Consider the following 24,589-nt stretch of genomic DNA (forward strand, 5'->3'; position numbering starts at 1 on the left):
ATTTAAACTATTTTGAAATTTTGGTATCAGAATGGGATTTCTTAAATTTACATGTGGCACAATTAAAGAGAAACTAGGATTAGATACACTTGGATCCCAGAAAAAGAATTAGAGCTTGCCAGCTTAAAGTGAAGTCAAAGATTCTTCTGCCATATTATCATCATCAACTAAAAAACAAAACAAAAACAAAAAAGCAGAAACAGACCCATAAATACAGAGAACAAACTGGCGATTGTTAGAGGAGAAGGGTGGGGGGAATGGGTGAAATGGGTGAAGGGGAGTGGGAGATACAGGCTTCCAGTTACGGAATGAATAAATCATACAGCATAGGAAATACATAGTCATTGATATTATAATAGCATTGTGTGGTGACAGGTGGTAATTACACTTGTGGTAAGCATAGTGTAATGTATAGAATGGTGGAATCACTGTGTTGTATACCTGAAACTAATGTAGCATTGTGTCACCTATACTTAAAAAATCACCCAAATCTATAATTTTTGCAAAAAAATTTTTTAGATGTGTACATTTACATTTTAAATAGTGTACATTATTAAAACTATGAAATTTTATCACACAAATGTCAGATTCTAGCTTGAATAATATTCCTTAGCTTCTGTAGTATTTTATTAGCAAAAAAGTATAGTCTATTAACAACAATGGAAAATCACTCTTAATAACTGGTAAAAGATATTCATCAGAGAACAAGGTATACCCTTTGTGTATGCATATTTTCTTTCTTTTTTTTGTGTATGCATATTTTCAAAGAAAGCTAAAAGAGAAAACAGTTTCAGTAAATCTATCAAAATAGGGAAAATTTAAATTTACTTATCAGTACAGGTTTAATTGCCCACAGTACATTATGTGGTAACATGCCATTACTCTTTTTTCAGATATGCTAAGGTATTTATCCTTCCATGATGCAAAGCATAAATGAACAAAACAAAAGTGAAGCTAACCCAGTAAAGGAACTAAATAGACTGGTTTTCAGTAATTTATATGCTGCATGTTTACTAGTTTGCAAAGTATGATAATTATACACCTCATTAGAATATTAGGCTCTGTTCTGTTTATTATGGCTGTTACCAGCCATGCACATTATTAATTGGCATTTTTTTAAATGTAGAAGAAAAGTATTTGATTCTTTGCTTTATATGAAATTTGACCCAAGAGGCTTATATTTACTAATCAATACAAATTTCTATTATTTAATAAAGAGTTTCCACTGGGCATATAGACTGTTCCTCCTGCAACTGGCCCAGAATGGATGAGGAGAGAGAGAGGAGGAGAAAGGAAGAGGGAGGGAAATTAAAAAATACAGTGTTTAGGGTTTAAATATTGGCATTTGTTTTAATGATATGTTATTGTAAAGGACATTATTTATTTAGACCCTTAGGGACCTTGAATAAACAGTTGGCTATTCCCTGGATGGATCCTAGACAGATGATGTATTTGCATTTTCCTTTTTGTTCTTTTGAATGTCTGGAAAATTGTCAGTTTGAAGGAGCCAGTTTATCAGTGCAAGGATAAGGAAAAGATAAGTCTGTATCGTTCCACATGTTCAAAGTAGCTTCTTCACTGACATATGCGTGATTGTCTATTGAAAATATTTAATGTTAATTTAAAAATAATAAATTAGTCATACATTTATGATTTTATCTGCAGATTTAGGATTTAAAGCATGCAGAATGATTTGGAAATTACATTTTTTTCCCCTCTGGGAGAAATGAAGGACAATCCTTATGAAATTGCTGATTTATTTATTTTTTTCATGTGGTGTTTTCCTCCTATAATTATTGATAGTTGATTTTTCTAAAGTTTTTATTTAAATTTTAGTTAGTTAATAACACTGTATAATATTGGCTTCAGGTGTACAATTTAGTGATTCCAGAAAACACCTAGTTACTCCTTAATCCCCATCCTATATTTAACCCATCCCCTCACCCTTTTATCTTTGTTAGTAAAGTGTTCTCTGATTATTGAAAAAGACCATTTTGTACAATCTCCTTCTGCTCTAGTGTCTTTTAGGTTTGAAAATTGACATCATTTCTAGGGTACTGTCAGGAAAGCATTTTTGTTATTGTTTTATTTAGAACCATCATTGCTTTTTGTCTTCTTAAAGCTTTTGATATGCATTTCAGCTGATTACAATTAGAGTCAATTAGCACAGTAAAAGCTATTTTTGTTTTATAACTACTACCTAGAGCTTCATGCAAACGTTTTCTTGAGCTTTATTATTTGTTTTTCCTTTTAAATAAATGGGACTTGATGTGTTCCTTTTTTTCAGTTTCAGAAAAGTTCAAGAAAAACTACTAATAGTTCTTTCAGAGAAAATATCTGACATATTCTAAATAAACATGGTCTTTAAAAACTACCAGCAATTAAAAAAATAAAACTCTGAAATTATCACCAGTTATGAAAGTCAGTGGCCAGTTATGATTCAGTGATCATATATTGCTGTCAAGAATTTAGAGAATTGGAGGTGTCATTATCTCTGAAGTACTTCATTGAGTGTTGTATAGAAATAGAAGGATTGGACCTGAGTCTCAGAAATGCCAGGTACTGAACAGTGAAAGAGTCTTTTCAACTTCCCCTTTTTTGCCTTCTAGTTTGAAGTTTTGTAAAAAAAAAAAAAAAAAAAGAAACTAGAAAATGGAAAACTTTTGATTGTGAAGTGGGAATTGCCAAATGTACTAAAAAAAAAGTTGTTATTATGGTGAAATCTGTATTTTAATTTCATTTTAAAATTAATCGTATGCATTAGGATAGATTCCACTCAGTTTGTTAACAATTTTTATGTACAATTAGCTCTCAATTGAGCAGGATGGTGAGGAGGAGAGAAGACTCCAATAATTACAAATCCCAGTGAAAAGAAAAGTCAACTCTGATTTTCAAGGAAATGGGGAGGGAATGTGTTATGGAAAGGAGAGATTCACAGCTTCATCTTTAGGAATAGTCTTACTCTAAGAGGGAGGCTCAGTAGTTATCCAAAGGTTAATTGTCTAAGATTGCCAGTGTTCTCCCCCAAAGGAATCAAGTCTGTGGGGAAGGGGAGGTGGGATCTAACAGTCCAGATTTCTTTTTTTTTTAAATGTTTGTTTGTTTATGTATTTATTTTTGGGAGAAAGAGAGAAAGCCTAGTGGGAGAGGTGGGGAGAGAGAATGAGAGGGAGAAACCCAGGCTCAGCATGGAGCCTAACACGGGGCTTGATCTCAGGAACCATGCGATCATGACCTGAGTCATAATCAAGAGTTGGATGCTTAACCCATTGAGCCACCCAGTTGCCCCAGACAGTCCAGATTTTTGAATCTCTGGCTGAGTGTTGGTAATCAGAACTGCTGATTATTGAACTAGATCTGCCTGAAGACCAAGCATATTTTAAAGAAGGTCAAGCTGTCCCAGATACTTGCCGGTTATAGGCTGACTGTTTATTTATACTCATAATTAGGTATTTGCTTTACTTAGAATGTATGTTGAATCAAAATGCCCAGATATAAATGAAGTGAGCCTGAGGAAATTGTGGGAGTGTTGTGTGGCAATACAGGTTTTTTTTTTTTTAAGTTTATTTATGTATTTTGAGAGAGAGAGAAAGAGTGAGCAAGTGGGAGAGGGGCAGAGAGAGAGGGAGAGAGAGAATTTCAAGCAGGTTCTGCACTGCCTATGCAGAGCCTGACACAGGGCTTGAACCCACAAACCGTGAGATTATGACCCGAGCCGAAAGCCAAGAGTGGGATGCTTAACTGACTAAAGCTACCTAGGTTGGGTTTTTAATGAAAGCATTTTCATTAAAATACAGTGGCCTTATTTACTAATGTCTATGACTGTGTTTTGTTTTATATTGATGTGATAAATGAAATTGTTGGAAATCTACTTTTTATAACAGTTAAATCCAGGATTGATTCTTTGCTTCATAGCTTCTAGACTTTTAGAGTGAAATTTTTAAAAGGCACTTTATAAGCTTCATCTCATTTAAGTTACCTATATTTAATGTCACATGAATAATCATTGAATAATTTGGGTGTGTTTTCAGTCTGAAGTACAGACTAAAGGAAACATGATAACTTTAAATACTTTAAAGATAGTCATAGAGTAGCAGGTAGGAAAGTACCATTGTGTATTTATTATGTCCAGGTGCAAAATAATTCTGTGAAATATAGGTATTACTGCTCATTTTATAGATCAGGAAAATAAAGCAGACAGCTTAAGTAACTTTGCCCAATGTCCCACTGCTGGTAAGTGGCAGAGCCATTACTGCTTCCTCTAAACATTTCAATCATATAATAACCCCTGAAGGGTAGTTATTATCAGGGAAACTGGCCTAATACTAATAGAGCTAGAGTTCACTTTGAGAATGGTTAGGTTGTAGGTGGCTGGCGAGGAAGTGTTTTCTGCTAGTGTAGAACATGGTATCTAAAGAAATTGGTTTGGGAGTTATAGGAGAGATTGATGGCTGAGAACTTGAGAGGTTAGTGGGTTCCTTTAGATGAGGAAGAGAAAGGCTATGGTCTTGAATGACCTAGCATTTCTTTTTGAAAGCAGGAAGAGAAATGGATTTCAGGCTGAGGAGAGTGGAAGAACTTTTATATTTATTACCAGAATGTAATAGGTAAGTAATGTGTAAATAGAAGGCTTGATGCAAAATGAATAGCAGGAATCATGAATAGATAGTAGAGTCACTCAGAAGAGCACTCGACTTTTCTTCTGTAGTGCTTTGCAGAAATGTGGGAAAGTAACATTGGCCAATCTGCTTTATCTTAGGTGCTTTACATTTTTTAATTTAAACATCCTAACAATCATGTTAAAAATTCGGTGGTATTTCTATTTTCTGTATCATACTGGTAAAATGGTTTAAAGGGAACAGTCTAGAATTCTGCATGACAACAGCCACTGCAAACTTAAGAAGTATTTGTAATGAATGATACAATCTCAATTAATTATATATAATAATTACAAATTATGAAGAAGAAAGATTCTAACAAAACTGCTCAAAAGATCAGAGTAGTAGTTGTTCCCTGTTTGGTTTCCAGTAAATTAGGAAAATACATAGAATTTTGCTAGTAGTCAAAGAAGTGTAAATGGCTTATTCTTTATTTAGAGCAATTTGCAGTATGTATCAATATTTAAAGTGTATGTTTGGGGCTCCAGGGTGGTCCAGTTCATTGTGCATTCAACTCTTAATTTTGGCTCAGGTCACAATCTCAGGTCATGGGATTGAGCCCTGCATCGGGCTCTGTGCTGAGCGTGGAGCCTGTTTGTGATTCATTCTCTCTCTCTCTCTCTCTCTCTCTCTCTCTCTCTCTCTTTCTCTCTCCCTCCCTCCCTCCCTCCCTCTGCCCTTCTCCCTGGCATCCTTGCATTCTCAAATAAATAAATAAGTAAGTAAGTAAATAAATAAAGTGTATGTTTATTGACTTCTAGGAAGTTACCTCCAAAAAATCAAGGAGTGCACATAGATTTATGTAAACAAATACGAAACACTATTTATTATGGTTAAGAGCTGGGAATGATTCAAATGAATGTCCTTGAATTTTGATTGGTCTGATATATACTCATTATTAGAAGCAGATTATGATATATTTCTTTGGTAGGAATATTATGGAACAGGTGGAGAAGAAAAGAATCTAATCACATGGCACACAATTTTGTCTGTCTTTAATTCCACTATAGTTAATAGTTTCAGGTGTACATTATAGTGACTCAACAGTTACATACATCACTTGGTACTCATCATATGGTTTACAATTTTGATTTGTCACAGTACCAATGATGACCCCTTGCATTATTTGATTAACATGTAACTGCCAACTTTCTATATTGTTGTTAGTCTTTCCCTTTTGTAATTAATAAGTGTTTTGTGGGAAGGTCCTTTGAAATTATTTAAATATCCTGTTCCTCAGATTGTTACTTTATCATAACAGTATGGCCTTTTGGCTTCCTATTTTACTGGATGCGTTGAATCAGTTATTATTTATTTTTATGCTCAAATTGTCTCCAATTTGATTTATGGTAGTCCCTTCAAGTTGGCTTCTGTGTGTTTGTGAATGACAGCCTATTATTCCGTGGGCATATCTTTGCTTTCTAAAAAAACAAAGCCAGGTGTTTCAAGATCTTTGTGTACTTTTCTTCCAGAGATCTTGAATCAGCCATTTCTCTCTCTTAGTGAAGAATAGTATTTAGGAGCAAGATCTGGACATGGGATGTTCAAATATTGCTGCTCTCAGGTCCTCTCAGTTGAAAGAACTAGGGACTATATATATAGAAATATGTATTTGAATGAAGGAATATATTTAATATATACTTTTATATATGTCTATAGTGAAACCATGGATTCACACAAATGCCCTTAATTTCAAACTATTACCTCAAAGTTTTTTTTAGTTTTCTTTTCTACCTAAATGCCCTCCTTACATTATTTGGGCTCCTATACCTTGCTCCGGGTCAGTGTAGCACCCATTCAGGCACAAATACTTTCCTTGATCTCTTCAAGCTAACTGCTTCAAGTCTGACTAGTTCAAGAAGGTTTGGAAAAGAGGGTCCTTTTGCTCTTTAAAGCACAGCATTTTTACATTGTAGTCATCCTGGGAAAATAAGTGATTCCACTTGTAACGCAAGATTATAGATTCTCAGATAGAAGCTCTAAACTTTTAAGTCCAATTACATTTACTGCCACATTTGGTGTCCTTTAGTAGTGAGGGAAGTCATGGAGATGGTCTCCTGTGGCTTACACCTTTGGAACCAAGTAACAGCAGGGCCCTTAGTCTTTAGACAGTCACCTTCACCACAAGTAAATCATTATATTTACACAGTATGTTGAGACGGTACAATTGTTTTTCCTCTAGGCCTCTAGTTTTTGTGATCTTGAGGTTGTAGACTGGCAAAATGAAGATTTCAGTTAAACAGTTCTTCCTTAGTATTTTACCATATCTCAGATTCGAATCTGTTGCTTTCTTGATTGTATGCCGTTTTCTCTTACAATTAGGTCTCAACTTTGGCTACTGTTGTTTAAGATGCCTTTGATTGTAAAATGTGTTGATTTGAGAAGTGCTATCATGTGGAAAAATGTGCATTTTATTTTGATAAATAGGTTGTAACTGAAAAGAATTCTTACTTACAGATTTATTTCTGGCTCTTCTAAAAAAAATCCGATGATTTTTATCTTTCTCTGCCTGACTTCATTTAAAATTTGTATCAGTGTGCTCTAACCAGAGACCACCAGGAATAAGCCCTTGGTTGAATACGTTAGTTAAGTGAGGGAGAATGCACACACATGATGAGGAAGTTTGGGACATCTCACTAATAGAGTATTAGAAAAGGTTTATTATAGGGTTTTAGATTGTATTAGGTGATTTTAGGGAGAGGTTAGGAAGTGGGCTTCCTTCTGATTTGAATATTGTGAGGAAGCATTGGTAATTAATTCTGTGATAAGGTATCCTAATAAATATCATCTAGAAGCGTGGAAGCCCAAAGCTATAATTTATAAAGAAGTCAGTCATTCATATTAGGATTTGGGATGTTTGGCCATCTTTGTTATTTGGACAGAGTTCATTTTTGTCTGTTGTGAAAAAATTACATGGTAGTATTGTTTTGTGTTGATTCATCATGATCATGGCATGGCTTTATCTGATGTTGATGCTTTATGAAATTGTTTATATTCAATATTAAAACACCAAGACCTAACTGTGGTTTCTAACCAGGTCCTAACAGCAGTAGGGACTAATTGATATTAACAGGCTAGCTTCCAATATCAGAGGCTGCTTTTGTATCTTCTCAACTGTTTCTTCTTTCTTTCTGTTTGCTATATGAGCATCTTCTTCTCTCTTTTATCTAACTTTCTGTCTATGCCAATTTGTTCCTTATGTTCTTCCAGCATACCTATATCTAAGGTTTTGAGAACAGATCAAAAGCATCAGATCTGTGATAATGCATAGGTTCCAAGATCTTTTAAGCCCCTCTTCTGTATCATCTTTGCATATTCTTTTTTTTTTAAAGTTTATTTATTTATTTTGAAGGGGGGGGGAGCAGAGAGAGGGGGAGGGGGCAGAGAGAGAGAGAGAGAGAGAGAGAGAGAGAGAGAGAGAATCCCAAGTAGGCCCCATGTTCAGTGCAGAGCCTGACATAGGGCTCAAACTCCTGATCTGTGAGATCATGACCTGAGCTGAAATCAAGAGTCAGAAGCTCAACCGAGTCACCCAGGTGCCCCTCTGCTTTGTGTATTCTTTTTTTCATTTACTTCCATATGTTTCCTGTCTTCTTTTGGACTGTTCCTCTACAGAATTGTGATAGGATTTCAGTCTGTATTTACACAAGTACTAACTTGACATCCATTTAAGATACTGCTTTCGGAAATGGAAAGTTTACTTACTGAATTACAAATGCAAGTAAGATGTGCATGTCCCTCGTACCTATGGACTCCAGGTTGTTAGGATTATCTTTCCAGTTGGATTTCAGTGACTCTTGTGGTCCCTATGTTATAGAGAAGTTATTTGACACTGTATGTGTGTATTCTTTTTTTCCTAATATTGGCCTTAGAAAAAGCAAATGGTTTTGTTTCTTTAGGTCCTACTCCTAGCTTAAATGGAACGTTCTATCCTATATATCCTGATTCTTAAACAGGAACTTTATTTTCCCCCTACTTTCTTGAGCTTTTAGAACTCTTTAAGCCTCAGTGAATTATCCTCCAGATTAGTCTTCTAGATTCACTTTTTCAAGACTGTTCATAATGTGAGGCACCTGGGTAGCTCAGTTGGTTAAGTTTCTGACTTCGGCTCAGGTCATGATCTCGCGGTTTGTGAGTTCAAGCCCTGTATCAGGTTCTGTGCTGACAGCTCAGAGCCTGGAGCCTCTTTCAGATTCTGTGTCTCCCTCTCTCTGCCCCTTCCCCGCTCGCACTCTCTCTGTCTCTCTCTGTCTCAAAAATAAATAAACATTAAAAAATTAAAAAAAAGGACTTGTCATAATGTATGTTTTTGTGTTCCTATCCATTCTTTAAGTCTTCCAGAATTACTTTGATGGTGATTATTTTTGTCTTGCCAAGTAAATGTGATAAGCACAGGTATTTGTTGAAAACAAAGATGATTATTCTTGTATAGGATAACATAGTTTGAACATTTTATACTGTAAGAGGATGAATTGGCCATTCAGAAAAATATACAAGAGTATTTAAGGGTATCTGAGAATATTCATTGGAGAGTAAAATAAGATCACATGGTAGAAATTAATTTTACACGGTAGTTTAAATAAAAAGAGAGACATAAAAAAGTAAGAAATAGAGAAGCATATACCAGGTGGGAAGATAGACCTGTAAAATATGGGAAATGGAAATGATTAAAGGAATAATTTCTGCAATTAACATAAATTGAGGACCTTCTTTTTATTTATTTATTTATTTATTTATTTATTTATTTATTTATTTTTAAACGTTTATTTATTTTTGAGACAGAGAGAGACAGAGCATGAACAGGGGAGGGTCAGAGAGAGGGAGACACAGAATCCGAAACAGGCTCCAGGCTCTGAGCTGTCAGCACAGAGCCCGACGCGGGGCTCAAACTCACGGACCTCGAGATCATGACCTGAGCCGAAGTCGGCTGCTTAACCGACTGAGCCACCCAGGCGCCCCAATTGAGGACCTTCTATTATTGTCAGGTTCTCTAGGCTTCTAGAGATATGGATAAAGAAAAGGAAGTCTCTGCTTTTAAGAAGATTAGTATTGTAGGAAGAAGGATTTTAAAAAATCATTTGACATGCTGTGTTACAAATACACTAACAGAGTATGTTTTTATTACAGTGTGGACACAAATGAAAGAGTATAAATTCTGTTTGAATCATTTAAGAAGTGTTTCTCAGATATTCACTGGATTATGTTGGACTAGATTTAGGAGCAGTCAGGGTATAGCATAAGTTATTTGGTGTTCAAGGTCAGTTTTCATGGTAATGGAGATATACATATTTAAGGGTAAATTTTGAGTTTCTACTTGTAAATCTCTATTGCCACTTGTTGAATAGAAGAAATCATAACTGCAGGGGGCCGCCTGGGTGTCACAGTCCATCAAACATCCGACCTCAGATCAATCTCATGGCTTGTGAGTTCTATCCCTGTATTGGAATTCTGTCTCTCCTTCTCTCTACCCTTCCCCTGCTTATGCTCTCTCTGTCTCTCTCCCAAAATAAATAAATAAACTTAAACTACAAAAAAAAAGCAAGAAATCATAACTCTGGTTGAATGAGTCAGAATTTAGTTTTCTATTACCTCTGCAGCTGGTGGATCATAGGGTTACTTTGTGTAATGATCAAACTTGTAACTAAGATTTATAAATGATTCAAGGAAGATCTTATTAATTGGTAGATTTTAATGTTATCTAAATTATAATGGACATTTAAAAATGCATTCTGTTTTTTGTTGATTTGTTATAAAGATAGGTTTTTTGTTTAAACCTTTGTATCTAAAAACAGAAAATTCCTGTAATGGTTATTTTCTTTTACAGGTGGTAGATCATCTAATGCAAAATTGCCCTCGGTTCCAACAGTTGGTTCAGTTCCAGAAGACCAAGTTTCAAATATGAGGTATTTAAGCTAATTGGATATTTGTGATTTGTTCTTTTGATGACTCTTTAAACTCTCTAGCTACAGCTCTTTGTTTAAAAAAAACTTTATTTTTTCTACTTCTTTTTTTAAATATAAGTGACATTTAGAACATTTTGGAAGTTCCTTTTTAAAGATTATGAGATATAAAAAGTTCATGAGAAGTGGTTATTAAAGTAAGTGCTGCATGAATAACAAATTCTTAATTACACAGGGCCTGCTTGGGATTCTGTCTCTCCCTCTGTCTCTGCCCCTCTCCTGCTTGCACTCTCTCTCTCTTTCAAAATAAATAAATGTAAAAAAAAAAAAAGAAAGAAAAAACTGCTATAGATGTAGATGTCAATGGAAAAGAATATAAAGTGATTAGGTTTATAAACGTATATTGAGTCTGTATTATATGCTGCAGCTGAGAACTTAGAAATGAAGACATAGTTCTTGAGCTCAAAGTGCTGATGGTTTATTGGTGAACAGACAAATTTGGTAAGGACTTAGAGTTTTTTTTAGGTTAAAATGGTGCTAAAATTAAAATCAAGTGCTCTCAACTGACCCATTAAGATTTCCTATAAAAGCTTATCCTTGGAGTGGTTTTTTACCAGATTGTCTGTCAGGGCTGGGGATGATGATGTAGAACTGACTAACAAAGGGCAATCCAGGCAGAAGGAATGATATGTATAGCAATAATGAGTCCTTATGTAATTTTTAATTTCTCGTGAATTTTACATTTCTGTGGACGCTCATTTTAAAAACTGAAAGTTGTAAATTCTAATGAAAAGTTCAGGTAACTTAACATCTTTTCATTAGTATTACAGAGAGACTTGAACATGCTTTGGAAAAGGCAGCTCCTCTTCTGCGAGAGATTTTTGTGGATTTTGCACCTTTTCTTTCTCGGACACTTTTGGGTAGTCATGGGCAAGAATTGCTAATAGAAGGAACAAGTAAGTGATTTTTCTGTATGTCACTTTACAAATATATATTTAAATTTATATTTAAAATTTCAAGCTTAACTTAAATGGAAAATATGAGATGCATGGAGTTTCATTGCTCAAGTATTTTCATCCTTTGACAAGGATTCTTACAGAGGCTGTATCTTGTGAAGAATATGTCTCGTCTAATATTCTTATGTGTTCAAGATTTTTTAATCGGTGAATTGGATGAAATAGAAAAGTATGTACTGAACCAAAGAACTAAGACTTAGATTTTTCTTAATGCATTGATGGAAAGATTAGTGTTATAGTAGTTAGTATTTATATAGGCTTTTACTTGAACTTAAGATCCAGATAAACAATAGTGTATTGCCACATATTAGGTAAATGAGGAATGTGTTATTTATCTTTATTAGTAGAATTCTGTTTTATAAAGAAGTGGAAATAGCAGTAGTCTTGTACTCTATCCTGCTTATATCATGCATAGATTACTGGATCATTCCTACTTCAAAGTAGCATACTTTGAGATTGTGTTAAACTAGATAGCATGTAGAGTTGGTTGCTGAGTGAATTGGAAACCATGCTGTTTATGGACTGGATGAAAAGTTTTGGGACTTTTTTTTTTCCTAATAAGGGGCACTTGTTATGTAGTCAGTGTTTTCTAATAGAATGGGTAACTCAACCAAATGGTATCAGTTCAGTAGAGAATGGCTTTTCAAACAATTCTTTTTGAGAGCTTAATAGACTGACTTCAAAATACCAGTCTTCATTCTTATAATGAAAAATTCTTAAGGATAAGCTAGAGGACTTTCATCAGTGATAATACAGAATTGATTTTTGTATTCAAAGTGTTGGACTAGAAGTTTGCCAAACTCTGGCTTGTCTGTGTCCATGGTTGATGGTTTAAGATAAAATACTTTTGTTTTCCTAAAGCTGAAAAATCATGGAAAAATAGAATATCTATAGCCCAGTCTCTTTAAATATTGATTTATAGCTTTAGTTATCATATTTTTTTGTTGAGCTATGGTCAGTAGATGATCTCTTGAGGAATTTCTTAAAACTTGTAAAAATCACTCTTTTCATAGAAATAAGGATATGGAAATTCAAGGTATAGGTAGGTTAATAGCTTAGTAAGTTATCTGTATCTCAGCATTACCTAGGAGATACCAGCACTTTGTAACTAATAAGCTTCAGCTGACATGAATTTTATTATCATCTCTGCTATAGATGTATAGGGGGTTGGTGGTGAGTGATGTCATTTCCATAGAGGGAGAAGGTAGCATTGAATTTATTTGAAAAAGTTCAGGTTTTAGAAATATTTGATTAATGTGGGGTAGAAATTTACATTATCTGTCAAAGGATATAATTTATTTAGCCATGCATGGACTATTTGATCTAATGAAGTAGTAAGATTTGAAAGATAATGAGTTGGAAAATTAAAGGACGTCTCCGTAATTTATACTTCACATGTTGTTTATTTTTTAAAGTGGTGTGACAACTTAGGAACTGTATTTCATTAATATAAAATGAATTATTAATTACAGCCTTTTGGTGTAGGAAGACATTGTTGCTTTTTAGTTGGTCTTTGAGTTTTATAATAGATCAAACAAAATAGGATCACCTTAGATACTCAGAAGTACTAAATTTCCAATTCTGGATCCCTGAATAAAATTTAATTTATCAACTTCTTACTGGTAAATTCTGATAAACCAGTAAGCAATAGTGCATCATCTTCCTTGTTATCTAAAAACCTGAGCAGTGCCTACTCATTGGACTGTGTTCATTAAAATAGCAAACAAATCTAAGAGTTTTATGTAACTTATGTCTGTATTTTAAGTTGTGAGGAATGTTTTGGTTGGTGGTTTTATGCATTGTGAAATAAAGAAGTTTTGAGTAGAGGTATTTGCAGCATGGTACTATACAAAAAGCACTGGACTCAAAGACAGGAAACCTTGGTTTTAATCCTGTGTTTGCCAGTCACTAGATGTATGACCAGACACTGTATATTGTGTGTGTGTGTGTGTGTGTGTGTGTGTGTGTGTGTATTTAAAAGTTTTTAAAGTTTATTTTGAGAGAGAAAGAGAGCGAGCAGTGGAGGGGCAGAGAGAGACAGAGGGAAAGAGAGAATTATAATCAGGGCCTGCAGTGTTAGTGCAGATCGTGACGTGAGGAGCTCAATCTTATGAATGGCGAGATCATGACCTGAGGCAAGATCAAGAGAGGGACACTTAACCGACTGAGCCACCCAGGTGCCCCTACTTTTACATTTTTTAAATAATTTTTTTATTTAAGCAGTTTTAAATATGTTAAATATTTATAATAACCATGAACTTCTTGCCAACTACCAAACCATTTTTGTTTTGCTGTTTGTTATATCTACCTCTGTTTTTTTTTTTTTTGCTTTAGTGCTTAAGACAATTCCAGACATTTTGTCATTTTACCCTTAAATAATTAATAGTCCATGTAAAAAAGGATATTTTCCTTTATAATCATAATTGCTCCTCTTACACCTAATAATTCATAATAGTTTTGTGCCATATCATACTCAGTTCATATTCATTTTCATTTAGATGTCTTTTTATAATTGGTTTTCTTCTAACTAAGATACAATCAAAATCAATTTATTGCATTTGGTTATGTCTCTTAAGTCTTTATTAATATCAAATAGTTTCACCCTATTCTTCCACTATTTTAATGCTATTGTTTCTTGGTGATGTCATTTAATTGTTTCTCTGTCCCTGCATTTTCTGATGGCTTGAAATTAGATTTAAAAGTTTAATTAGAGGTAATACTTAATATTACATCATGCTTATTAGAACCACATATTTTCTGATTGTCTCAATTGTAGTGATATTAACCTTCTTTTTCAATCCTTTATAAGGATTAATATTTTATTGTTTAAAGAGTTCCTCCAAATACAAAGAGAAAATTACTTAAAAAATATATTCCATCTTAGAGTTACCATATGTAAGTTCATTGGACAAGTTTTATAAATCTAAGATTTGTTATAGGGTGTTTGTGGTCTTAGTTTTCCTATACCTTAAAACATTTTGCTATTTCACTGTTACTCATCAGTTATTCCTAACGATAGTAAGGACTAAAATAATAAGAATACAAGAGTACTGGAATTGCCCCTAGAATTTATGCCACGATAGGAAAACAAATCATCACTATCAGATCACCCCCAGTTTTTACTGCATTTCTCAAAGTACATGATCATATTTTAGAAGATAGAAATTTGTTTTCTCAGTGAGAGCAAAAACTGGTATTGGGGGGGGGCGTGGGACAAAAACATTTTAGGTATTATAATGATTTGTGACCCTCCAAAGGGCCACATACATCTATATAGTACATCTTTAGTATTAAAATTTCATAGGGGTATAGTTAAGAAAAAAATGGTCTGAAATGGCTTCCCAAGTGGAGAGCAGTAACGAAAAAAAATTGAGAAATATTGGTGTAAAAGAATTCTGTGGACATTATCTTTGTGGTCTGATTTTCAACTTTCATTGAATTTAAGAATTCAGAGTTATTTATTTTCTGCTCTAATGGTATGGTGATAAAATTGACAGAAAAAGACATTTTACAATTAGACCAACTGAGGATGATTTTAAAGAGACAGAGAACAGCACTTATAAATTTTATCAAACTCAAGAATTCATTAGTGCATAGTATATTTCTGTGTAAAAAGGAAATTGGTTTTCTCAGCATGTCATTCAATAGAAAGGATTTGAGTCTTCAAAATTTATGCAATGTTTTCTGACAAGAACCTGGAACATCTTATTTTGCTAAAAAGGCATGTGACCGTGTTCTTCCATTGTTCGTGATAGTTATACACCACAGTTTACTTGGTATAGTTTCTAAGTGAGTAAAAAAGGCAAATGTGTTATATGAAAATGATTGGAAGGAAAAGCTCATGTAGAAATGAAAAAATTCAGTGGATTGATCATTCTAAATGGTGTTTGAAAGCCTCAAGAAGAAAATGTTTTACAATTGTGGATCAAAGAAGATGGCTGTCTTCTTTTCAACAAAATTTTGAATGATTCATCTTTTCCAAACTATCTGATGATGTAAGTTCAAGAGAAAGGACCAGAATTAATGATAAGCTAGAACCTATTAGAAGTTTATTTGAAATTTGGAATTAGTGTTTACAAGATGGATATATTGTTTACAGATTGATGAGGAGTACTAAGTTGTATCCAAAGGGCATTGCTCATGCAGGATATATACAAATTCCTTTAAAAGCAGGAAAATATAGAATAAGAATTTGAGTTTATTATGCATAAATTCTTATCAAAATTTCTAATGCTGTTTATAATTATCCCTCCTGTAAATTGTTTAAGATGACTTAAAAATATATATAATATAATATATGTGTGTGTGTGTGTGTGTGTGTGTGTGTGTGTGTATTATAGTGTGAGCAGGGGTGGGACAGAGAGAGGGAGAGAAAGAATCCCAAGCAGGCTCTACCTTGTCAGTACAGAGCCCAACACGGGGCTCCAACTCACAAACTGTGAAATCATGATCTAAGCCCAAGTTGGTTACTTGTCTAACTGAGCCACCTAGGTGGCCCAAAATTTGTATATTTTTAAATTTTTTTTTTCAACGTTTATTTTATTTTTGGGACAGAGAGAGACAGAGCATGAATGGGGGAGGGGTAGAGAGAGAGGGAGACACAGAATCGGAAACAGGCTCCAGGCTCTGAGCCATCAGCCCAGAGCCCCATGCGGGGCTCGAACTCCCGGACCGCGAGATCGTGACCTGGCTGAAGTCGGATGCTTAACCGACTGCGCCACCCAGGCGCCCCAAAATTTGTATATTTTAAATAAGGCTTCTTACATTCCATAAGGCAGATGGTCACGACTGTTTGTCATGGTCTGCCTGCTTGAAAGTTTAGACAGATCAGTGGGTTTAAATGTTATGTTGTTTGCTTAATATCTGGTAAATCATTTAATATTTTTGAGTTTTCGTGGTAAAGAAAAGCACTAGTAATAGAGGTAGGATAAATAGTCTTTGGTGAAGAAATTATAGTCATCTTTGGTAATGAAACTCCAGAGGAGTGTAAAACTTCTGGCTTTGGTATCTTGAGTTTGTCTTTTTTGAAGAGACTGAAATTGCATATCTTAGAAAAATGAACCAAAAATAAAACCAAGCAAAATTAACCTTACCATTATTCTGAGAGGCTTTTAGGGAGGTTAGGTAATATGCCTATTCAGATCTCTGAGCCTGTAATAACTTGTTTGCTTTCTGCTAACTGGGGCGATAATAGGATGTGTTTTTATACAAAATGAAAATTGATACTTTTGCAGGAACTTACAAATTCACTCTAAGTGTTGTTTTAGGGCCTCCTTTGGATAATTATTAGAGTCTGAATGTAAATCTGAAGACAGATTTACTGGCTTATAATTCATTTATTCCTTTTTCATACATGCAACCAGTGTCATCCAAAGGCAAAAAAAAAAAAAAAAAAACCGTTAAGTTGTGTAACCTGATGCCAAGTCCTTTATTGGGGATGTTTCTTGTTTATTTACTCTCAAGGTTATATATTTTTGTTTACAATATTAGTTGCCCTTAAGCAGGGAACTTATAATTAAAGGACTAATATAAGGTCTCTTTTGTCCTCTAAAGCCCATTTTCATTTAAAATTTAATATACCATCCATCCTGGTCTTCCTCCCCATCCTTTACAAATCTACAAATCCCCAGTCCAAAAAACATGAATTGTTGTAATCTACTATTATTGAGTACTCAACTCATTAATCAATGAATTCTAACTTTTCATGGCCCAAGACCTTTTGTGTCATTATTGTTCTTTTTCTGAGTGGATACCAAAGCCTGAGCCAGATCAGAGCCCAAATGTTTTGCCATGAAATGAAAGTTGGTAGGAATTCTGGTTTCCTTAGAATATAGCAGTTAGGAATAATGACCTAATTGTAGAAAGATCTGAATTTCCTTTTTGGAAGTAGTAGCTTTTAAGGTTGAAATATATGGAACTTCCTATAGTTGGTACATTTTATGGAAAGTGGCAAGGTTCTAGACCAGCAGAAGGCTACACCAGCAATGACAGATGGACTATTGGTATGCTTCCTTTTGGCCTTTGAATTAGCCTGCAGAGCTATGCTCATTTCAAGCTCTACAGAAACCATAATTTAGTCTGGTTAATGACCTGCTTTCTTATTGCAACATGTAGATGTTCTGTGGCTAATTTTTATGCTGGTGCTTAACACTATTACCATCATTATTTCTATGTTAAATATTTTTTCAAACCATTGAGAAAAATGGTTCTTTTCTAAAAAGCAAAGGGGGGAAATAACCTATTTAATGAGAATGCTATTTGTAAGGCTACAGAATGGCAATGTGTGCCATTAGCAGGTATGAGCCAACATGACTAAAAGAGGTAAGGGGGAAGAACTACAGAGATAGAAGATTAAAGATAGGGAATAGGATGGAATGGGCTGCCTGCAGGAGCTTTAATGGGAAGAAAGAAAGAAGATAATTCTGTATGGTGTGTAAGAGGCCACCAGGAATTACTTTAGTTGTTAAACCCTGGATTCCAAACTTGTGTTTGCTCAAAAAAATACAGAATGAAAAATTATATTTTTCTGATTATTAGTAATGTACTAATTTAATGCTTTTAATTATGGGCATTGCTTTTTTTTTTTAACATACTGGTTATAAAATGTTCTTGTAATGTACTTTTTTAGATTTTATTAGTAATCAAACTAAGGCAGTCTTTAGATATGTATTAATTGTTTAAAAGTTCCTTCCTGGGATACTTTTGGTGAACCTAAAGGAAACAGAAAAGAGAAAATGTAAATGAATTTATTTACAAGAAATCAAGAATATATAACAGAGAATGCTTGCACTTCTGTTAAGGTTTAGTGTGAGGTCACAGGTCAAGGTACTAATAAGAGTGTTTGGGATGTCTGCTGCCATGAAACAAAATGGAAACTTGATTGATAGCTAGAGGGTTGAAGGGAGAGAGTGTGGTGGAGAAAGCAAAGGTCAGGGAGCCATTTCCCTTCTCTGCATGTATAACAATCAACTCTCTCCAAAACAAAATGTAGATGATATTGATCAATATGGCATATGTTGTGCACATTTCTATGAGTATTGTGAAATGTCATTATATGTGGAATTCTAATAAGTGTGTTAGTAGTTTGAACACTGAAATGAAGTAGTTTACAAAAAAATTGTGGTAGTTTTGATACCAAGTTTCAAGTAATTACAGAGTACCTTGTTTACTCCTAGGATCAAATGTGTGTGGGTTTGGTTCTTAGCAAGATGTTTAATTTTATTTTAAAAACCAGTTTGGATAAAGTTGTATAACAGATCCCTCATATTTGTTTTATGCTTTGTAATTTTTCTTTTAAATTCTCTTTAAAATAGGTCTGGTTTGCATGAAGTCTAGTAGTTCAGTTGTGGAATTGGTTATGCTACTGTGTTCTCAGGTGAGTGATAAGAATAAATGTTGGATTAAAAGTAAATTCTTGCATGAATTTATTTTATAAGGAAGTTACAAATGTTTCAGTAGAATTTTTTGCTGTAATAGAGTTTTAAGTTTACAGTTTTAAAATTTTATTTGTATTGCAAAAGGATTACTTCTTGTGTTTGATACTAACAGATGATTTTGTAGTGAGTGCTGAGAGAAAACAGATGAATGAGAAATAGGTTTTTAGAGTCACATTAAAAAATGTGTATAGCAAATGATCTTGAGATGGCTAAATTTCTTTGCTGCATATATTAAGGTTATAGAAACAGATTTATTTCTATACCTTGTGGAGTGCCACTCTGACTCCCCTAGGAATAATGGGTTTACTTCCCTTTTGTGTAGAGGTTATAAAATGAGTGATAAATAATTTTGAATTCTTGTCATTGCTAATTATTTTTGACATACGGAGTAGATTTGGGAAAACGTCAACAAAAATATGGCAGCCATCATAATAAGATGTAGTAAATAAATTCCTAAAGCAAAATTGCTTTCAGCGTTCAGAAATTTTATACCTCATATGGTAAGCTTTAATGATTTTTAGAAAACTTATGTAAAAATCATGTATCCTGGGATGGTTTTTCTTTTCTGTTTTGCAATTAAACAGATGAATGTTTTTATTGAGAGTTTTCTTTGTAGTCTCTTAAAAATGATACCTTGCTGGTAGTAAATTCCCCTACTTAAAACTTTAAAATAGCCTTTTTTAATAGGAAGGGTATTGGTCTAGAGGTCAAGGGTTCTGACCCATTTCAAAACCTTTGACCTTCATTTACAACTCTTGTGGTTTACTTGCCTGACGAATAAGGATAATGCAAAATTAATGTTTCTTTGCATCGATTTATTCATTTTAGTGCCTATATTGCCAAATTTATTTAGACTGTGCTGATGGACATTTCATGAATACAAATTAAAGAATCATAGAAGGTGTGAAAAATCAATACTATGCATTGTCAATAAAATGCAATAAGAACAATTACTTCTAGAGATTACACCCTAATGGATTTTTATAATGAACTTGTGAGGAGTAGTTATGTTTCTAGTGAGCTTATTATTCTTAGATTTAGCAAGAATCATGTTTGTATAATTTAATCATTTCCTTTAGAAAACTCCATTCCTTTAAAAGCTTAATTTAGAAAAATTTTCATTAATCTGATTTGAAATAATTGCTTATTTCTTGGATCTAAATTACCATATACCATTTTAAACCAACGCAAAATTACCTTTACTTTTAAGAAGCATTACCTTATAGTTTGGGATGTTTCTTCACAGAGTATGAATTTGTTTATAGTGATATGATTGTTTCATAGATGGATTTTGATAACAAATTTCCACTTTCTAGTTTAGAAGTATTGAATATATTCTTGGTACATCAAAGCTGTTTCAGATAGTATATTACGTATTTGAATGTTAGAAGCTAAAACGATGAAGAATGACATGTTTTAATGCACCTATTTATCATGTATGTCACAGTCCTGTTTAATACTAATCCAATCAAATAGAGTATGAAGATCAGTTAGTAGAGTAAGTTGCAAAAGTCAGATATTCTCAAGATTTTTGTTTGAATAAAATCAAATACATTATTGGTTATTCGAAGTCCTTACCATTTTTTATGCGTTCTTCAAAAGTTCCATGGCATCTCTATAACATGTAGCACAGTGTGAAAAATGATGTGAAAAATGAAGCCAGAATTAGCTCCAGATGTATACAGATTGTTCCGGGGTGATAATTACATTTTTCACTTTGAATTTTCCTAATTCAAAGAGGTCAGATTGGCAGTCACAAAAGTGATTTATTTTGTTAAGAAGTGAACTGTCTTTTTCTACATGAAAGCTTAAGAGATATGAAATTGAATTTGAAGTTGACATTTTGCAGATACTGGGTGGGGATGGCTTGAGTTTGATTGATAATTTTTTTTAGTCTGAGATAGGGTGGGAAGTGAAAAGCTAGCATATTGCTAAAATTTTAATTAATTTTTTAAGGGGAGATGGAGAGGATTGAGTGCCAAAGATCGAAAGATCAGGTCAAAAACTCCTTTTTAATCACATAAATAATGGGATATGCTTATGAACTTAACATCTGCAAATTTGATTTAAAACTTTACAAATTAGTTGGTGTTAATTTCATGACAGTCAGCCATGTTCTGATTATTTTTCTTGAATCCATTCAAAACTTATTTTCTTTTCGCTTTCTTTTTAACAAGGTGTGTAAATTAGCCACATTTTATTACGAAAGAAAGATTAGAGCCTAAATTTAAGAAATGAGGAAATGATCACATTTGGTTTGCTGTCATTAAGACCAAACAGATCACTATGTATTTTCTTAAAGCTTCAACTAGGATTGTATTTTTCTGTCATTAAGACCAAACAGATCACCTACGATTATATTTTTCAGTATTCACTTATTCATTATTAGGTTGATTAGACACCATTTCATTTTTGTCCCATTTACATCTTAACACTGTCAAGGCAAAAATACTATTATTTAGAATTGAAAAGCTTTCATGAAATACTCAGCATTGCATTTTTGAGTAAAGTTAAATTGTTAGTATTTATTAAATTAGGTTTGTTCATATATTGAATCTCATAAAATAGTTCAAAAACTACTTACTCTTCAAAGCTTGATACATATTTTTTTTATTTCTTTAAAATAAGATGTATACTTTCTTCAGGAAACTGCATACACTCTGATGCACAGACAATTGAACAAATTCTCAATTTAAGATTTAGTTTTTCACAAGCATGTCACTTTTTTTGTGCCTGGTATTTGCTGTGTATGTGGATAAACCTTGTAGAAATCTATATGAATTTAAAGAAAATGCTAAATATTTCAAGTAATATTACTCCAGCATTGTGTAAAGCGTATCATGCTCATCTGACATTAATATCATTTTTGAAAGAATTGACATTGCATTCAAGGCCACTTTATAAAAGCGTTGCTTTGCTCATCCTAATTCAGTCTGACATACATTCCAATAACACTACCTCCCTTCTTGGGTTTAAAGCTAAATTTATGACTGTGCATTGTGAAGTGCATCATTTAAAAATGGTTTCAACCCAAAACATCTAATAAATAAATAATGTGTATGGCTACTCAGTAGTAGACTTTCTAGACTAGAAATCATTCCATCGGATACTCAACAGTCCACTATCGGAGAGGGCTGTCAGATAAATCTTAAGGTAGCTGCATTCATGTCCTGTAAATCACGTATTATTGTCTGAGCCTTCTGCCAGGTCATCTATTCTTTTCCCATTTATCAGAAATGCATAGAGTATATAGAAAAACTAGAAGCACCATGTAGTCTGGCCTAGCATCCTGTCTGAGTAATTAATTAGTAGCAAAACTTAATTTAAAATACTGTTAGTCTGATTTTTCTTGAATTTTTTCATCAGAATATATAGGTTGTTGCTACTTTGGCAAATATTTTTTTCACATGAAGGCTATGATAAAAGGTTTAGTCATTTTAGATTCAGGTGTTTCTATACCTCTGAATTATTAATTTAAATATTATAATAAGAACCAGGTGTTACCATTTTTATGACTCTTTTATGTCAGTTTGTGTTTGGGTTTTTGCTAGAGTCTTTTTTTTTTCTTTCCTCTGAATCTTTATAGTTAAAATGTTTTTCTCTTTTCAATCACTTAGAATCTCTTGTAATTTGTTTTTTATAAATCTGCTTTTCTTATTTTTTAGTTTTCTCTTCTAAATATGTGACATTCATGTTCTTGCTGTATTTATTTTGTGAACTTTTCCTTTTTGTAGTTGCGATGAGTATTTTGAATAAAGCAGATAATTTAAACAAAACAAGATGGGGGGCAGGGGGAGAAAAGCAAACCAGCTCTAAACCGTGGCACAAAAATATTCTTCATTATTAGGCCTCACTTACTGCTTAGACCTCATTTCTTACTACTTTGTTTTTATGTATACCTGGTACTCCAAACAGTCCCTGGCACATGATGGCTACTTAGTGATAAATATTTATGTTTAAATAAATAAGACAGCTTCCAGCTACACAGCAGTCTATCTAGAAATGGAAAGCTTTCTTTGACTCCTCTCTGCCCCACAGCTCTAACTCTGATACTCATCCAGAGCTGTGACTGGCTGTTACTCCTGGCTTTAAGTTGCCTATGATTTTTATTTCTCTTCCATTAGACACTAAGTTTCTTGAAGGCAAGCCCTGCGTTTTGTTTTGTATCTCCAACATCCAGGATAATTACTATTCAACCACATATTTATATAATTGTATAATTAATAATTCACTGGTAGCAATGGTCATAAGTCAACATATTTTGGGCTTTTGTCTTTTGGTCTTTTTCATTATGACATATGACATACTCCCATACTTTTTGTCTATTATTAAGTGTATATTAAGTGGTCATTTTTATTTTCAACTATATTGTCCTAACCCAATTCTGTACTTGTGCTCATTTATACATAAGGTCTTTGTTTTTTCTTTTCTTCTTCTTCTTTTTTTTTAATGTTTGTTTATCTTAGAGAAACAGAGTGTGAGTGGGGGCCTAGTGGACAGAGAGAGGGAGACCCAAAATCTGAAGCCAGCTCCAGGCTCTGAGCTGTCAGCTCAGAGGCTGATGCAGGGCTCGAACTCATGAGCTGAGAGATCATGACCTGAGCCGAAGTTGGACGCTTAACTGACTGAGCCACCCAGGCGCTTGTGGGTCTTTGTTTTTTTGTTATCCTTTGGGTTAATCACTTTTACCTCTTTTTTAAAGATCAACTTTGTTGAAGCATAATTTATGTACAGTATATATGCACGTATCCTAAGTGTACAGTTTGATGAATTTTGACGTATACACAACATTGTAACACCCATTTCAATCCGGAAAGTTCCCTGTACCTTTTTACAATCGTTCTCTACCCCTGTTACTACCTCAAGTTGCCACTGATTTGACTTCTGTTACTGTGGTTGAGTTTTACTCATTGTAGAATTTAATATAAATGGAGATTTACTTCTTTTAATTGTGGTGCTTAGATACTCAGAGTGTGCTCTATTTCGGGTACACTTAAACTTTTTTCGTGTAAATTCACTATCTCGTATTAAGAAAGTGATAGGGTGTTTTAAAAGAAATAATTGAATTAATAAAACAGGATTATCTTTTTGCCAACCACAGAATATGAATTTTGAGTATAATTTGCTTATTGAAAATATAAGTCTTCTTCAGTTACGCTTATTTTCTATAAGGAAGTCCTATAGTATGGAGCTCTGCATACAACAGTATGGTGAGGCCATTAACTATACTTTTAGAATGTTTTGTTTTTACTATCAGGTTCTGTTTAATTGTTGTCTCTTCTACAGAGCTAGCTTGTTTGCTTCCTTCCTTTTTCTTTCTTTCTTTCTTTCTTTCTTTCTTTCTTTCTTTCTTTCTTTCTTTCTTTCTTTCTTTCTTTCTTTCTTGTTTTTATTTAAATTCCAGTTAACATACAATGTCATATGAGATTCAGGTGTACAATATAGTGATTCAGCATCTCCATATATCACCTGTTGGTCATCACAAGTGTACTCTTTAATCCCCATCACCTATTTAACCCATCTCCCACCACCTCCCCTCTGGTAACCCATCAGTTTGTTCTGTGTAGTTAAGAGTGTGT

General features: G+C 33.7%; 1 protein-coding gene across 8 annotated transcripts in view; it reads left to right on the forward strand.

The window, feature by feature from the left end:
• Positions 1 to 24,589, forward strand: part of LRBA (LPS responsive beige-like anchor protein) — a 786,930-nt gene that overhangs the window by 226,219 nt on the left and 536,122 nt on the right. For all 8 annotated transcript variants that reach the window (XM_043567604.1, XM_043567611.1, XM_043567619.1 and 5 more), the window contains exons 32-34: positions 10,483 to 10,561; positions 11,381 to 11,514; positions 18,888 to 18,949. In XM_043567604.1, coding sequence (XP_043423539.1) covers positions 10,483 to 10,561; positions 11,381 to 11,514; positions 18,888 to 18,949 — 275 coding nt within the window. The remainder of the gene's footprint in view (positions 1 to 10,482; positions 10,562 to 11,380; positions 11,515 to 18,887; positions 18,950 to 24,589) is intronic.

Source organism: Prionailurus bengalensis, chromosome B1 (genome assembly GCF_016509475.1).
Source record: "Prionailurus bengalensis isolate Pbe53 chromosome B1, Fcat_Pben_1.1_paternal_pri, whole genome shotgun sequence".
In the NCBI taxonomy this organism is placed as follows: Eukaryota; Metazoa; Chordata; class Mammalia; order Carnivora; family Felidae; genus Prionailurus; species Prionailurus bengalensis.